This window comes from Mirounga angustirostris, unplaced genomic scaffold, assembly GCF_029215605.1.
Source record: "Mirounga angustirostris isolate CCGP_5_RB_7025 unplaced genomic scaffold, mMirAng1.0.hap1 SCAF_12, whole genome shotgun sequence".
Classification (NCBI taxonomy): domain Eukaryota; kingdom Metazoa; phylum Chordata; class Mammalia; order Carnivora; family Phocidae; genus Mirounga; species Mirounga angustirostris.
Window position 1 is genome coordinate 18,008,107 of NW_026991720.1, and position 17,058 is coordinate 18,025,164.

Genomic DNA, 17,058 nt, shown 5'->3' on the forward strand with positions numbered 1-17,058 from the left:
TTTACATAGTGGTAACACTGCCACGTTCAGAGACCTGACTTGCTGGTCTCCTTTAATCAAGCCCACTTTACACTGGTCCCTGGTGGCGGTCCAGTGCAATGACATCGAGTTAGAGATCCCATCAACAGACGGATCCGAGCATGGAGTACGATTTTACTTATTAGCAGCAGCAGGTGTTTGGACTTGTAAGGAATTAGTTTCCATCTCTCTCAAAATGTCCGAGCTTACTTTTAGTAGACTAGCTTTTTGGCATTCAGGCCACCTGCATCTTTAAATTCATCGCGTAAGCTCTGCATTTCTGAAAGGTCCATTGTTTTTAGACCCTTTGAAGCACAACGGATATCACCGTATGTTAAACTTCTTTCTCAGGGAAAATGTTCATAAAGCAAAGAGGTAATCTGAACTTAAACTGAAGGTGGATTTCAAATAAATTACAGTTTTTCATGGCTGTTTGATTTGGCTGCCCCTGTCTGGTGACATATCTTTGAGTCTTGAGGCAGTCTTTCTTCCCCCTAAAAGTCATTTTCTTTTTCACTGTGTGAGTTTTTGTCATAACTTACATACAATACCAAATAGTTCGGGTGCAATGAATCCTTTTCTACAGTCCTTGGTGCTTCTTCAGAGATCTTCAAACAGTTTTAGAGAAACAGCATATAAATTATTTCACTGTGGTCCTTCCCTATATTCTAATCTTCAAAGTATTTCCAAATTAAGAGGACATTTTTCTTGTCCCACATGTTGAAAATGTGATTTAATGGCAGACTAACATTTTGATGGCTTGCCTATAGCTGGCAACAATGACAGACATCTTGTAGGCCCAGGTCTAAGGAAGCGATCTTCTTCCTTTCTATAAAGTCAAAAATTTCATTAAGTGTTTCTGCAAATTTTGAGGAAACTAAAAAGTGACCAGAAATTTTCATTATGAAAGCTTCAATATCACAGGATAGCAAATCACATTATTTTTAAAAAGTAATTAATTAAAAAAAATTTTTTAATTAACATATTGTTTCAGGGGTACAGGTCTGTGATTCATCAGTCTTACACAATTCACAGCGCTCACCATAGCACATACCCTCCCCAATGTCCATCACCCAGCCACCCCATCCCTCCCACCACCCTCCAGTCCAGCAGCCCTCAGTTTGTTTCCTGATATTAAGAGTCTCTTATGGTTTGTCTCCCTCTCTGGTTTCATCTTGTTTCATTTTTCCCCTCCCTTCCCCTATGATCCTCTGTCTCGTTTCTCAAATTCCTCATATCAGTGAGATCATATGATACTTGTCTTTCTCTGATTGACTTATTTTGCTTAGCATAATACCCTCTAGTTCCATCCACACCATTGCAAATGGCATGATTTCATTTTCTTGATGGCTGCGTAATATTCCATTGTGTGTGTATATGTACGTGTGTGTGTCTATGTGTATATATATATACACACATCTTTATCCATTCATCTGTTGATGGACATCTAGGCTCTTTCAATAGTTTGGCTATTGTGGACATTGCTGCTATAAACATTGGGGTTCATGTGCCCCTTTGGATCCCTACATTTGTATCTTTGGGGTAAATACCTGTAGTGCAATGGCTGGATTGTAGGGTAGCTCTATTTTCAACTCTTTGAGGAACCTCCATAATGTTTCCCAGAGTGGTTGCACCAGCTTGCATTCCCACCAACAGCGTAGGAGGGTTCCCTTTTCTCTGCATCCTCGCCAACATCTGTCATTTCCTGACTTATTAATTTTAGCCATTCTGACTGGTGCAAGTCACACTATTTTTTAGTACAAGGTGTGAAGACATGTAGCTGGTAAGATCTTTTCATTTTCTTTGATAGAAGTTTATAGATGGAATGCAATGTGCCAAATTTTACCTTTTCACTGCCAACCATGCACATACACGAGCAAAGTACAGTTTATATTTGGACAACACATTAACAATACAAATATTTGTTTTCTGTGGTTCTGTTCTTTTTCCTCTCCTCCTGGCATCCCAACTGTGTATATATTACATCTTCTAAAATTGTCCCACAGACCTTTGATATTCTGTTTGTTTTCTCCTTCTTGTTCTTTGCATTTCAGTTTGGGAAGTTGGTCTTACCTATCCTTAAGCTCACTGATTCTTTCCTTAACCACTTCTAGTTTACTACTGATGAGGCATCAAAGGTATTCTTCATTTCTGTTAAGTGTTTTTGGTTTTTAGCATTTCGTTTCGATTCTTTCTTAAATGCTTCCAGATCTTTGCTGATATTTCCCGCTGTTTTTCCATGTTGGTTACTTGTCCCATTAGGGCACTTAACATATTAATCACAGTTCTTTTTCTTTTTAAAAATTTTGTTTTTAATTCCAGTGTAATTAACATACACGTTATATTGGTTTCAGGTGTACAAATAGTAATTCAACAGTTGTATACATTACTAAGTACTCATGATAAGTATATTCTTAATCTCCTTCACCTACTTGGCCCATTCTCCTACCTACCTCTCCTCTGGTAACCACCAGTTCTCTATATTTAGGAGTTTGTGTTCTCTTTGTTCATTTGTTTTTAAATTCCATGTTAGTGAAATCACATAGTATTTGTCTTTCTCTGACTTATTTCGCTTAGCATTATACCCTCTACCTCCATCCATGTTGTTGCAAATGGCAAGATTTCATTCTTTTTTATGGTTTATATTCCATTATGCATATATGCCACATCTTCTGTATCCATTCATCTACGAAGAATGCTTGGGTTGCTTCCATATCTTGCCTATTGTAAATAGTGCTGCAATAAACATTGGGGTGCATATATCTTTTCGAATTAGTGTTCTTGTATTCTTTGGGTAAATAGCCAGTAGTGAAGTTACTGGAACATATGGTAATTCTTTTTAATTTTTTGAGGATCTCCATACTATTTTCTACCGTGGCCACACCAGCTTGCATTCCCACCAACAGTGCATGAGGGTGCACTGTTTTCTCCACATTCTTGCCAACACCTGTTGTTTCTTACATTGTTGATTTTAGCCATTCTGACAAGTGTGAGGTGATCTCTCATTGTGGTTTTAAGTTGCATTTCCCTGATGATGAGTGATGTTGAGCATCTTTTCATGTGTCAGTGGCCATCCGTATGTTTTTGGAGAAATGTCTGTTCATGTCTTCTGCCCATTTTTAATTGGATTATTTGTTTTTTGGGTGTTGAGTTGTATCAGGTCTTTATATATTCTAGATACTAACCGTTTATCAGCTATGTCATTTGCAAATATCTTCTCCCATTTGGTAGGTTGTCTTTTAGTTTTGCAGATTGTTTCCTTTGCTGTACAAATGTTTTTCATTTTGATGTAGTCTCAATAGTTTATTTTGCTTTTGTTTCCTTTGCCTTAGGAGGCCTATCTAGCAAAATGTTGCCACAGCCAATGCCTATGCTCTCTTAGTGTACGCTTTTTATGGTTTCAGGTCTCACATTTAAGTCCTTAATCCATTTTGAGTTTATTTTTCTGTATGGTGTAAGAAAGTGGTCCAGTTTCATTCTTTTGCCTATGTAGCTGTCAACTTTTCTCCTCACCAGTTGTTGAAGAGACTGTCTTTTTCTCATTGCATATTCTTGCCTCCTTTGTCAAAGATTAACTGACCAAAGAATTGGGGGTTTATTTCAGGGTGCTCTATTCTGATCTGTGTGTCTGTGCCCGTATTGTACTGTTTTGATTCCTACAGTTTTGTAGTGTATCTTGAAATCTGGGACTGTGATACCTCTACTTTTGTTCTTCTTTTTCAAGATTACTTTGGCTATTCAGGGTCTTTTGTGGTTCTGCACAGATTTTAGTGTTATTTGATCTAGTTCTATAAAAAAATGCTGTTAGCATTTTGATAGGAATTACATCAAATCGGTAGATTGCTTTGGGTAGTATGGACATTTTAACCATATTTTCTCTCCCAATCCAGGAGCATGGAATATCTTTCCATTTGTGTAGTCTTCAATTTCTTTCATCAGTGTTTTATAGTTTTCAGAATACAGGTCTTTTACCTCCTTGGTTAAGCTTATTCCTAGGCTTTCTTTTATTTTTGGTGAAATTGTAAGTGGGATTGTTTTAATTTCTCTTTTGTTGCTTTATTAGTGTATAGAAATGCAACAAATTTCTGTATATTGATTTTGTATCCTGTGACCTTACTGAATTCACTAATCAGTTTTAGCAGTTTTTTGGTGGAGTCTTCAGGGTCTTCTATATATAGTGTCATGTCATTTGCAAATAGTGAAAGTTTTATTTCTTCCTTACAAATTTGGATGCTTTTTACTTCTTTTTGTTGTCTGATTGCTAGGACTTCCAGTACTATGTTGAATAAAAGTGATATGAGTGGACATCTTTGTCTTGTTCCTGATCTTAGGGGAAAAGCTCTCAGTTTTTCACCATTAAGTATGATGTTACCTGTGGGTTTTTAAATATATGGCCTTTCTTATGTTGAGGTATGTTTCCTCTAAACCTACTTTGTTGAAGGCTTTTATAATGAATGGATGTTGTACTTTGTCAAATGTGTATTCCGCTGTTTTAGGATGCAATGTTCTGCATATATCTGTTAGATCCATCTGGTCCAATGTGTCATTCACAGCCACTGTGTTTTTGTTGATTTTCTGTTTGAATGATCTATCCATTGATATAAGTGGGGTGTTCAAGCCCCCCACTATTATTGTATTACTATTGATTACTTTGTTACTAGCTGCTTTATGTATTTGGGTACTCCGATGTTGTGTGTATTTATAAATGTTAGAACTTCTTGTGGGACTGTTCCCTTGATGATTATGTAGTGTCCTTATTTGTCTCTTGTTACAGTCTTTGTTTTGAAGTCCATTTTTTCTGATGTCAGTATTGCTACCCAGCTTTCTTTTCACTTCATTGGCATGATAAATGTTTTTCCATTCCTTCGCTTTCAATGTGCACATGTCTTTAGGTCTAAATCAGTCTCTTGTAGGCAGCATATAGATGGGTCTTCTTTTTTATTCATTCTGTCACCCTTTGTCTTTTGATTGGAGCATATAGTCCATTTACACTCAAAGTGATTATTGATAGGTATGTACTTATAGCCATTTTGTTACTTGTTTTATGGTTGATTTTGTAGTTCTTCTCTGTTCCTTTCTTATCTTACTCTCCTCTCACATGTTTTGCTGGCTTTCTTTAGTGACATACCTGGATTCCGTTCTCTTTATTTTTTGTGTTATCACGATTTTTTTTATTTGTGGTTACCGTTAGTTTTGTATAAAACATATATATAGCAGTCTATATTAAATTGATGGTTGCTTAATTATGAACTCATTCTTTACTCCTTCCCCCCCATTTTACGTATATGGTGTCATATTTTACATTCTTTTATTAAATCCTTGACTGATTTTTATAGATACAATTTTATTGCTTTTGTGCTTCCTACTTTTCTTACTCCTGCTTATGGTCTTTCTTTTCCCTCAAAGACTCCCCTTTAACATTTCTTGTAAGGCTGGCTTTGGGGTCATGTATTCCTTTAACTTTTATTTGGGAAACTCTTTATCTCTCCCTCTATTCTGAATGATGGCCTTGCTGGGTAGAGTATTATTGGCTGCCAGAGTATTGTTTTTTTCCTCTTAGCACTTTGAATATATCATGACAAACTCTTCTGTCCTGCAAAATTCCTGCTGAAAAATCAGCTGATAGCCTTATGGGGTTTCCTTTGTATGTAACTGTTTTCTTTTCTCTAGCTACTTTTTAACATTCTCTTATCACTACTTTTTGCAGTTTTAATTACTGTGTCTCTTGGTGTGGACCTCCTTGGGTTGATTTTGTTGGGGTCTTTCTGTGCCTCCTGGATCTGGATTTCTGTTTCCTTCCCCAGATTTGGGAAGTTTTCAGCTATTTCTTCAAATATATTTTCTGCTCCCATTTCTCACTCTTCTCCTTCATGGATCCTTATAAAGCAAATGTCATTATACCTGATGGTGTCGCTGAGTTCTCAGCCTAATTTCAATTTTTATTATGTTTTTCTCTCCTGTTCAGCTTGACTGCTTTCCATTACTGTTCTCCAGGTTACTGATCCGTTCTTTTTCCTCTAGTCTAGTATTTGTTCCAACTACATGACCCCAATAAGTATTTTTAATTTCAGTTACTGAGTTCATCTCTGATTGGTTTTCTCTTTGTTGAGGGTATCACTGAGGTCCTCCATTCTTTTCTTAAGTCCAGTGAGTATCTTTGTGATTACATTACTTTAAATTCTCTATCAAGCATTTACTTATCTCCATTTTGTTTAGTTCTCTTGCTGTGATTTTGTCCTTTTCTTTCATTTGGAACATATTTCTCAGTGTCTGTTTCTAGGTGTTAGGAAAGTCAGCTACGTCTCCTGTTCTTCAAAGTAGTGGCCTATGAAGAAGAGGTTCTGTGGTGCCCTGTAATGCAATGTCCCCTGTTCACCAGAACCTGGTAATTAAGGGGTGTCTCATCTTTTGTATTTTGTGCACCCTACTATTATGGTTGAGCCACTTTTGCCTCCAGTCCAGTCACCTGCATTGTCTCTTTTTGCCTGTTGTGGGTAGGGTTTTGATCCTGTGTTGTTAGTGTGCTAGTCTGGGACTGCTTTGGGCTTGAGTTGGAGTCACACCAGGCATTTGCCAGAGATACTATAGTACCAAACTGCTGGACACTTATCCTGTGTTGTCGTCTGAGAAGCTCTGGTTGGTGGGTGGGGCCTGTTGTCAAACTACATGTCTGTCCCAGCCCATTGGTAGGGCTGCAGGTGGACTGGTGTGTGCAGGAGTCACTTTGGAGTGGTGCTGGTCTCTGTCGTAGCTGCATGTACCCTTTCAGGCCTGTGGAACTGCTTTAGGTGGGTTCCTGCCAATGGTATATGGGAGGGGCAGTTCACGTGGTGTTACCAAGGTTTGTGCAGGTCTGCTGTAGGAGATGACTTGGAGCTAAGGCCTGCTTGGAGGGTTGTGTCTGAAGGAGAATGTGGGGTGGGGCACAGTGTTAGCAAGTTAGGTCATGAGTTTTGGCACTGTACTGTTTCCCACAGGTGTCCATGTGTCTAGGCTGAGGGGTGGGGTAGGGAAATGGCACCTGCCAGCTCTTTCATTCCTGGAGAAGTATCCCAAAGATCCCTGTCCCTCTAGCACATGCTCTGAGGTAAGTAAACAAATCTCCCTCCTGAATACCCCATGTGTTTTTCAAACTGCTGTTTTCATGCTGTAGCTCAGTGGGGCTGTTTGTTGTGCTGTTTCTGTAAGGGTGGGGTTTCTTTAAGGACTGAAGTTTCCTGTTGCCCACCTGGCTCTCCCAGAGTGAGCCCACTGATTTTTAAAGTTCCAGGTATAAGGCCCTACTGATTGTAAGAACTCTCAAAATTATGCCCCTCTTGTTTTCTTGCAAGTTCTCCAGGCCTGGGGTGCTTGGTGTGAGGGTCTGGTACTCTTTCCTTTCCGCACTCATGGCACTCCTCCCTATAGCAAATAGTCCCACCAGTCTATTTAGCTCCCAACCTCATCTCTGCCCTTCCTACCCTCCTCTTGTGGGGTAGGACAAGGATGTGTCCTCTTCTCTACATTTAGCTATGAAGAGTCTGTTCTGCCAGTCTTTGGGTCGTTTTCTGATGCAGGTGTTATCTAGTTGTATCCACGGGATGAGGTGATCATAGGATCCTCCTACTCCACCATCTTCCCTGGAAGTCTACATTGTTTACTTTTCTCATATGTTAAATTCTGGGATAAATTGTTTGGTCATTGTGCACAATCCTTGAATAGGTTGTGGGATTCAGTTTGCTAGTATTTTGTCTTTTTGTCTTAATTCTTAATAGATTCAGATCTTGGTAAAAAAAAAAAAAAAAAATTTGGCCCCTGGAATCCTAACAGTTGCCTTTCTTGATATAATTTCTCTGGTACTCCCCTATCCCCAAACAACTCCTATATAATCCCATAACACAGCAGGTAGCATTGATCCCATTATATTTCTATTGTCTCTTTACTTGTCACTCTATTTACTGAGAATAGACTGTATTTCCACTGTATCCTAGTATCTAGCACAATCCCTGACAATATAACTTGAGCCTTCTGGGAAGCAGATAACCATCAGATTTTTAAAAGAATATGAACAAACATGATAAGGAGATTATATAACAAAGACTGGTAAGAGCGTGGTTGAGACATAGAAGAACAGTGTCAGGAAGGTTAAAATACCAAGTTAAGATATGAATAAATATTGACAAGATGTAAATTTTACTTAGCTATATTCAGAATGAATATATATCACAGAATGTTTAAATCTGTTCTGCTGGGATTATTTTAATAATAATCATCCTGATGGATGACAAAGAGCAGAATCCCTCAGCTCTTAAGTTGCTTCTGTCTTTCTATCAAATAGAGTTTTCTTCTCTCTAGAAAGGGGAGAATAAATATTGGTAAGAGATGACAGAAGTCAGAAGGCTCTGAATGAGTTATTTCTAGTCCCAGACATATTGTATCTCAAGTAAGGAAAGAATTTACATATAAGATCACAAAACCACTGACAGAAAAAAAATTTTTAAGAATTCAAGGAAGTGACTCTCTGCTCTCTGCTAAGTGCCCAATTTTGTCATTTAAGGCTGCATCATAATTTAAGGATCAATTCCTTCAAGAAAACATTCCCCAAGATTTCCAGGCTGGATTTGATCCTGTTCTCTGAACAATCAGAGCAGTTTGTGCATATCATTATCAATCTAACTAACTCTTCTTGAAATGAGCTGTATATGAGTCTTACTAAAATTCAATACCTACTCCTTAAATGATGAGTAGCTATTCTAGTTAAAGAGAGGGAGAATTATGTTTCAGGCAGAGAAGACAGCAGGAGCAAAGGCATAGTGTGGTAAGACATACATTCTGAGGCCACAAGAAGATCATCTTTGCTGAGGTCTAAAGTAAAAGGCAGAGAATGGCAAGAGGTAAAACTGGAGAGGTAGTCAGGAGCCAGTTCATTGGAAGTCTTGTACATCATGTTATATAACTTGGTTTCTATGCTGTAGCAAGTGGTTGTCAAAAAATCTTTTTCTTTTAAACAGATTATCGAAAGAGAGAAAGCTATGTGGATGAAGAAGGGTTTGATGGGCTAGGTCCTAACTGTTTGGCCTTTCACCATCTCTCAGGATAGCTCCCGAAGAGGTGAGTTACTAAGTATGGTCTGCAAATTGCCAACATCAGAATTATCTTTTTTTTTAATTTTTTTATTTTATTTATTTTTTAAGATTTTATTTATTTATTTGAGAGAGAGAATGAGAGACAGAGAGCACGAGAGGGAAGAGGGTCAGAGGGAGGAGGAGACCCCCCGCTGAGCAGGGAGCCTGATGTGGGACTCGATCCCGGGAGTTCAGGATCATGACCTGAGCCGAAGGCAGTCGTTTAACCAACTGAGCCACCCAGGCGCCCTTTTTTAAATTTTTTTAAAGATTTTATTATTTGACAGAAACACAACGAGAGAGGGAACACAAGCAGAGGCAGAAGGAGAGGGAGAAGCAGGCTTCCCGCAGAGCAGGCAGCCTGATGCGGGGCTCCATCCCAGGACCCTGGGATCATGACCCAGGCAGATGCTTAACAACTGAGCCACCCAGGTGCCCCAGCCAACATCGGAGTTATCTTAAGTACCTTATAAAAAATGTAGATTCAGGGGTTGACTATAAAGACCAGCTCAGAATCAGAAGCTGGGGTTTCCATAAACTTCCCAGGTAATTCTCGCGTACATTAAAACTTTAAAACCAAACATTCTATAAGACAAGCTCATGATCTTCAAAAATGCCAGCGCTGTGCATGACAAAGAAAGGCTAAGCGGCTATTTCAAACTGAAAGAGAATAAAGGGATGTGGCATTTAAATGTGATTTTTGGGGCACCTGGGTGGATCAGTTGGTTAAGCGTCTGCCTTCAGCTCAGGTCATGATCCCAGAGTCCTGGGATCAAGTCCCACATTGGGCTTCCTGCTCAGCAGGGAGTCTGCTTCTCCCTCTCTCTTTACCCCTATCCCCTGCTTGTGCATTTGCTTGCTCTCTCAAATAATAATAAAAAAAAAAATCTTAAAAAAAATAAAGGCCATTTGTGCTCTAAAGGACATTATTGCTACATTTTGTATTGTATCAAAGTTGAATTTCCTGATTTTAATGTAAGACGGTGTTCTTGTTCTCGGAAAATATATGTTGAAGTTGTTAAGGAATAAGGACACATGATGTCTGCAAAAAAATGGATTGGGGGAAATCTTCATACTATCCTTGAAATTATTTCAAAATTAAGAGTTAAATTTTTGTAGGCTTTCTCTTTTTTTTTTAAATCTTAGGACTGTGCCAACTTCAAACCCTGCTAGGAAACTAGGAATTAGTGAAAGTCTTTAGGTAGTTGTTTTACATAATCTGATTGGTGTTTTTGATGACTTTTATGGTAGTATGAAAAGTGGAATTAGGAAGACAATATTGGTGGCAAGGAAGCCAATTAGAAATCTTATAAGAGTCTGAAAAGAATGATGACAGTTAAAATGGAGATAAAGAGATTCTGAGGCAAAAATCACTGGATTCAGTGGCTGACCGAATCTGAGGGATGGAAATGAAAGGAGAAAAAAGGGTAACTGTCATGTTTCTAGCTTGAAACGGGTGGTTATATAGATAGTACTGCTACCAAGGTTATGGAGAGTACAAGAGGAACAGCATTTAGTGTAGAATTAGATGAACTTGAATTTGGATATGTGAGACCTCTCTCTGGAGATGTTTAAGAGATAGTTAAATATAAGTCTAAAGCTCTGACAAGAGGTCAGATGTATATATAGATATGTCCATCTGTATATGCATACATATAAATATATAGAGATACAACAAAATGACATATTCAAGATCAAGAGTTCATGAAAGGCTGAATCTAAGATGATTTAATTTAGCAAGAATAAATTTAAGGCCCAGGACACTGAACCAAAATACCAACTGAAGAAGCAGAAGATGGAGGAGACACTAAGCAGCAACACAATGAAAACAAAACCTTATAGGTTTGAGTATACACAAATCGAATTTATCAATACTTTAGGATAGTTTCCAAAAGAACAAATGAAACCTTAGGCTGCATTAATGGAAAACTAGTATCTAGAAAGAAGCAAGTGAGAGTGATGATTTATTGTACACTTACTAGCTGACATCTGTAATACTGTGTTCAGTTTCATTCAAGCTTGAACAGTGACAGGAAAGAATAAAATCAGGTGGAAAAGGACTTGAATCATGCTGTATTGTGGATGGCTGAAAGAATGGAAGGAAAGTTTCAGGGAAATACAGGATAGCTTTAAAAAAATACTATCTTGGAAGAGGCATTACGTTTGTTCTCATTTTTCAAGGAGAATCAGGGAAAATGAGTCTGTCAGAAATATTTACCTTTAAGGTTATTCCACTTTTTGTTTTGTGTAATTAAAGAGGTGGATGAACTTTACAGGGACACATGTTTTTAGCTTAACAGAAAAAGAACATTTTCAATGCTACAGCTCTCTAGCAATGGAATGAACTGTATGGCAATTGGGTAAACTACTTGTCACCAAGTGTAGTGAATCAAAGGCTGGATGAAGCTGGATCCTGGAATGAATAGGTGAGGCTAGAGGACTCTCAAGGGCTTCTTTCTTCTTTAGAAGAGATTAGACAATGAGGTGAGTATTTTATTTTTGACTAGGTAAAAATTACAAGAAAGCAATTTGACATATGATGAAATTCTACTGGCTTCCTTTATGAATTTCTAGAGCTAGAGAGAAAAATAAAAATTTGAGATTCACAAATTTCTGGGAAGGTGAATTTCTCCTTGGCTATTGGTTTTTTAGATACTCTAGTTTCTTACATGTAAATCTTGATCAGATACATATGGTTAAATAACACATTCAGATGATTTGCGAGCACTCATTACTGTCCTAGTTTACTCACCCAAACCTTGATTAGGGAATGGTCTTCTGAAATAATCAAATATACAATCATCTGATACATTTGGCTTTATATCTAGAAAATATGATAAAAGATCATTAGTAGCATGAAAATATTTGAGTCTTTTACACTTCGTTTTTTTTTCTAAAGGCTAGAAAATAGCATGTAGTTTAGCTCAATAAATTAATACAAATAGTTCTCAAATATGAATTTTTGTTGCATTTTTGCTCTTTATTGTAAAAGTCTTAAAAATGTTCATACCCTTTGGGTCAGCAATTCCTTTCTAGTAGAGTTATAAGATATTCATTATTGTAACAGAAAATAAGCAAAATTAACAATGGAGGTAGCTAAATTTAAGGTTCACTAATACAATGGAATACTTTGCCACCATTTAATAACATATGTAAAGAAGTTTATAATATACTGTAATTTTAAATGAAAATGTAGGTTGCAAAACAACATGAACATTCTGTGATTAACATGGAGTATATGTGCTCAGACGTAGAAAAAGGTCTAAAATGTGCTTTTCAGTTCTGATTTTTGATATTAAATTTTCAACAGAATATATTAAAGTTATATATAAAAAGTGATTTTCTTGTATGATCACTATGAGAAAGTAGTTAAATTTCAAGTCAATTAACCGTATTAGTTATAGTAGAATTTTCCTCTTTCCTTGGTGTGGTTCTTGTTCCCATTTCTATTTCTAGTTAGCCTGCTAGATCATAAACTAAATGGATATATATACATGTGTATATATATATTTTAATTAGGTTATCTCAAATCCTTTTTTGGAAATAAGTGTGGTATAAATGTATAAACAAGTAGAGTTATGGCCATACCACCCTGAATGTGCCCGATCTCATCTGATCTCGGAAGCTAATAAGCAGGGTTGGGCCTGGTTAGTACTTGGATGGGAGTAATGCAAATAGAGAGTCAAATTCATATCCAACTTAGCAGATTCCAGTAGAAGCAAATGAATAGTCCACAATTTTGTTCTCCTGGGCTCATCCTCTATTAAGAAACGAGAGGAATCCCTATATTGTTTGGGGAAAAACCTCTCAAATCAGAGATCTGCATCAAGTCCATGAACCGCTCACTCCAACCCTCCAGTGTAGTTGACCACTCCTTCCTCGTGCTCTCTAGGAACCCAGTCTAGAATACTGGCATTGCACCTATAACACTGCACTTAATTTGTTTTTCTCCCCCTATTAAAAGATGAGCTCCTGAGAGTAAGAAATGGTATAGTATACATCTTAATATCCCTAGCACCAGGCACGCTGGAAACCTCAAAGATGTGGCACAGAAAGTGTTCATTGAATGAACGGTTTAGAGAGGGTAGAAGCAGAACATTACCTTTCACATCAGAATTTGATTCTCTGTGTCTTCGCACTAAATGTCCTTTATCACATGCCTAATGGACCACAGAACCAAAAGGAAAACAATACTATGTTATAAACATGAAAATGCGGTATATATCATCCTTGGTATAGTTTTCAACATTTCTCATTTTATCATCATAGGTTTAGAGTAGACAAAAATCTCTCTTAAATCAGAACCTCCTAATGCCTTTCATAACACTACTTTTCTCCTGCAGCAATGAGAAGAAGAAAATACTGATATTTTGGCACTACTAAAGGGAGTTAAAAAATTTTTTTTACTTCATATAGAATTTGAGAATGAGACAATGAGAAAGAGAAAAAATGTATGCTTACAATCTCATTTAAATGAGAATAAAGATGTAGGAAGGTAAGAATATGAAATGAGTAAAAATACATAAAATTGTGTGAAAATGTATAATTGATTACAAAACTACACTTAAATAAAAAAGATTAAAAATATTTTCTCATAGCTTATCAAAGTCCAGAGTAAGAGCATACACATTGCTTTCTACCTTGAAAAAGTTGTCAATAATGACCCAGCTAGACTAAATGAGACATAAAACATTGTAGAATTATGACAACAAATCCTGAATAGTCTACAAATCATGTGACCAAACTTTGTTTAAAAAGTTTGTTTCCAAACTTTTGTTTCTGCATCTGTGGTATGTGAATATTATAAAGAAATTTCTAAAAAGGCAATGGAAAGGAAAAAAATATTGCAAATGTCAACATTTTTTTGCCAATATGTTACGCATATCAACTCATGATGAAAAGTGGGCTATGAAAAAAAACGTGGACTATGAAATAGAGTTAAAAACTAAAATTCCCTTCTTTGTAGATAAATTTGGGAGCAAAAAATTTGATATAATCATTATGAAAATGAAATGATAAAAAATCAAAACTTGATTGTTGAAGGCACATTCTATAAAAAATTATACAAAGTTAAAAGTAACCTTATATAATCACTAGAGAGACAAGAGGTAAAATTAGGCTGGAGAAATTCACTTGTGATAAGACCTGATTTGATGAACTCAGTCATTTTTAGCCCTCTTCCCTTGATTGAAACGATGCTGTAAGCCACAATAAACTATTACATTCATCCTACTGAAAATCACCAGGCCAGTGTCCTTTTGAACATGAGCTCCTAATTCTAACCACGGTAATCTATACTTGTTTTTACTGAAAGTCTTCCAAATCAATTATTGAGCATGTCCGGTAGGAAATAAAGTTAACTAAGATACTTCAAAATAACGTAAAAATATTTTTGGGATATATGGATGTCTTACAAACAATTAAAATAAGAAGTAGTTCAGAGAATGAATTTAAGTTGTCCTCAGGCACAGATGATACTGTTCACTTTTTTTGCCCAAGATTAGAAAATAAATTTCAAGATCAATGGCTAAGAACTCCTATTAGTTTATAAGCATACTTATAATGTGTGCAGCCTTTTCAAATGACCAAATGATTGTTTTCCAACTGGAAAATCCAACATTAAATATAGATTATGATTTCATAAAACATTTGAAGCTCCAATCAAGGAAGGGGAAAATATATAAACATTTAATATAAAGGAATTTATTATATTTTACATGAAAAAACCACTCTGTGGATATGTTTATGAGAAGTATGTGTCTCACAAAATCTACATACAAAACACTTAAAAATAATCCCTCCAAACAAAATCTACTTTGGTTCTTGGGTTCTGTAAATGCCTTAACACACTGAAATTGATTAGTTTCCCCAAATTTTCTTAAAATCTTGACCCTCTCCCAAGCATACCCATGTTGCTTAGACTGCACAATTTACAAACAAAAATAAGGTATCATTGTAAAAATATGCAATATTACTCTAACAGTGTACTCGACTAGAATTAAAAATTTATGAGGAATACTGCACACAAATGAGTGCATGCATACTGGTAAACTGTGAATAAGCTCTGCATCAGTTTCATGGCATCGATATGGTATAATGTATGCAGGATGTATGCAGGATGGTAACACTGGAGGAGAAGTACAGGATGCAGCAGAGCTCCTGTACATACATTTCTTTACAACTTCCTGTGACTATGTAATTCTTTCAAAATAAAAAGTTCTTAAAAAAAAAAACTGTTTTTGTCTGGTTCTCCCCAAAGGCAGAATTTCTGACCTGAGTGTCTCTGGAGCTGGGGGTGGGGACAATGGCCCTCTTCTCTGACACCCACTTTAGGAGCTGAGCTGTAGGTGGAAAGAGGGCAGTAGCCTCAGGCCTTCTCTCTTGGCCTCTTCGGGGTGGAATCCCCATTTTATAAGCTAGGGCAAGGGCAGCTGGGGCCAAAATATGTCATGTAGCATTCCCGGCAGAATCTCTGTCTCACGAATGGGGCCCGGGTAGAAGAAAGGAGCCCCCACCTCTTGGCTGCACTCACCTGGAACTTCGCCTCAACAACAGGGACCCGGAGGCAGGCTAAGAAATACTGATGCCCTGCCCTCCTTGGGAAGATAGCATCTGTGGAGAGAGGGGGCCCTGTGTTCTTGGCCGCACTAGTCAGGAGTGGAGTTTCAGTCTCACTGGATTGGGGGGGGGGGGGGGGGCGGATCTTGATTCAAATACCACAGGCTCTTGCTGTTTTCTTTTTACCAAGTTTTAGTAGATTTTCACAGATAGATGTTTTTTTCATTTGCTGTCTGCCCTTAGGACAATTTCCAGAACCTTTAAATGGTTGTGTGTGTGTGGGGGGGGTTCACCAATTTTTGCTTGGTGAATGGATTTGCAGAGCTCCTCATGCTATCATGATGAAAGTCAGTATCACAGCAGCATCTCTTCTCACATTTTTGTACGGCCATTTTAGCTTTCTTAGTTTTAATTTCTATCCTAGACGTATCTTTGTAAGATGCTTCAAATACTTTTCAGAGTAAACTAAGTGCAATTTAAATACAGTACCTTAATAAAACCCACCTCTCATCTGTCAAGGTTCTTTTGTGTTTTTATAAATAGCAAATAATACGAGCAAAGTCATTAACTTTTCCTGGGGAAAACAATTAGGGCATAGGAATTGTAACAAGAAATGACTTGCCATTCTCCTGCAACCATTTTTTTCAAAAACTGTTAATAACCAGATCAATGCATACCTCTTGCTCTTCTCTGGTGTTTTGATGACTTGCTATGGTAGAATTTCTTTCCTTCTTTGTTTTCAGGTGTTTTTTCTTGCTTTTTATCTAAATAACAGAATCATATTTAAAATCAATATTTAACACATCAAAGACAATATATATGTGGACATAAAACTATCTTGAGACTTCCAGTTCCAGGAAGTATTTTTCTATTCCTCTACGTACAAATAAACCCCTGGGTATTATATAGAAATTAAACATAAGAGGCTCTAAAAAGTGGAAAGGCAGACCAGTGACAGGTAGAGCAGAGGGGCAGCAGGATGGTGAGTAGATCCTGTGTTTTGTTTTTGCCTCATACATCCCAGCGTTAAAGAACTGGAGAAACCAGCAACCCAGAAATACCAATAAGTGAAGAAAAATGTCTGAAAACTCCCTAAATTTGATGAAAGACATGAATGTAAACATCCAAGAAGCTCAATGAACTCCCAAGATGAACTCAAAAACCTATGATGAGATACATTATAATCAAACTTTCAAAGATAAAGAGAATCTTGAAAGTCGCAAGAGAAAAGCAAATTGTTACATGCAAGAATCCTCAATACGATTATAGATTTCTCGGGGCACCAGCATGGCTCAGTTGGTTAAGCCTGACTCTTGGTCATGATCAAGTCATGATCTCAGAGTCATGAGATTGAGCTCTGCATCAGGTTCCATGCTTG

General features: G+C 37.2%; 1 protein-coding gene across 3 annotated transcripts in view; it reads right to left on the bottom strand.

Annotated features, from left to right (window-relative positions):
- The window catches only part of AGBL3 (AGBL carboxypeptidase 3), a 59,775-nt gene that overhangs the window by 12,434 nt on the left and 30,283 nt on the right, over positions 1-17,058 (bottom strand). For all 3 annotated transcript variants that reach the window (XM_064574923.1, XM_064574924.1, XM_054505188.2), the window contains 3 exons: positions 16,358-16,444; positions 13,225-13,282; positions 11,875-11,946 (listed from right to left, as the gene is read on the bottom strand). In XM_064574923.1, coding sequence (XP_064430993.1) covers positions 11,875-11,946; positions 13,225-13,282; positions 16,358-16,444 — 217 coding nt within the window. The remainder of the gene's footprint in view (positions 1-11,874; positions 11,947-13,224; positions 13,283-16,357; positions 16,445-17,058) is intronic.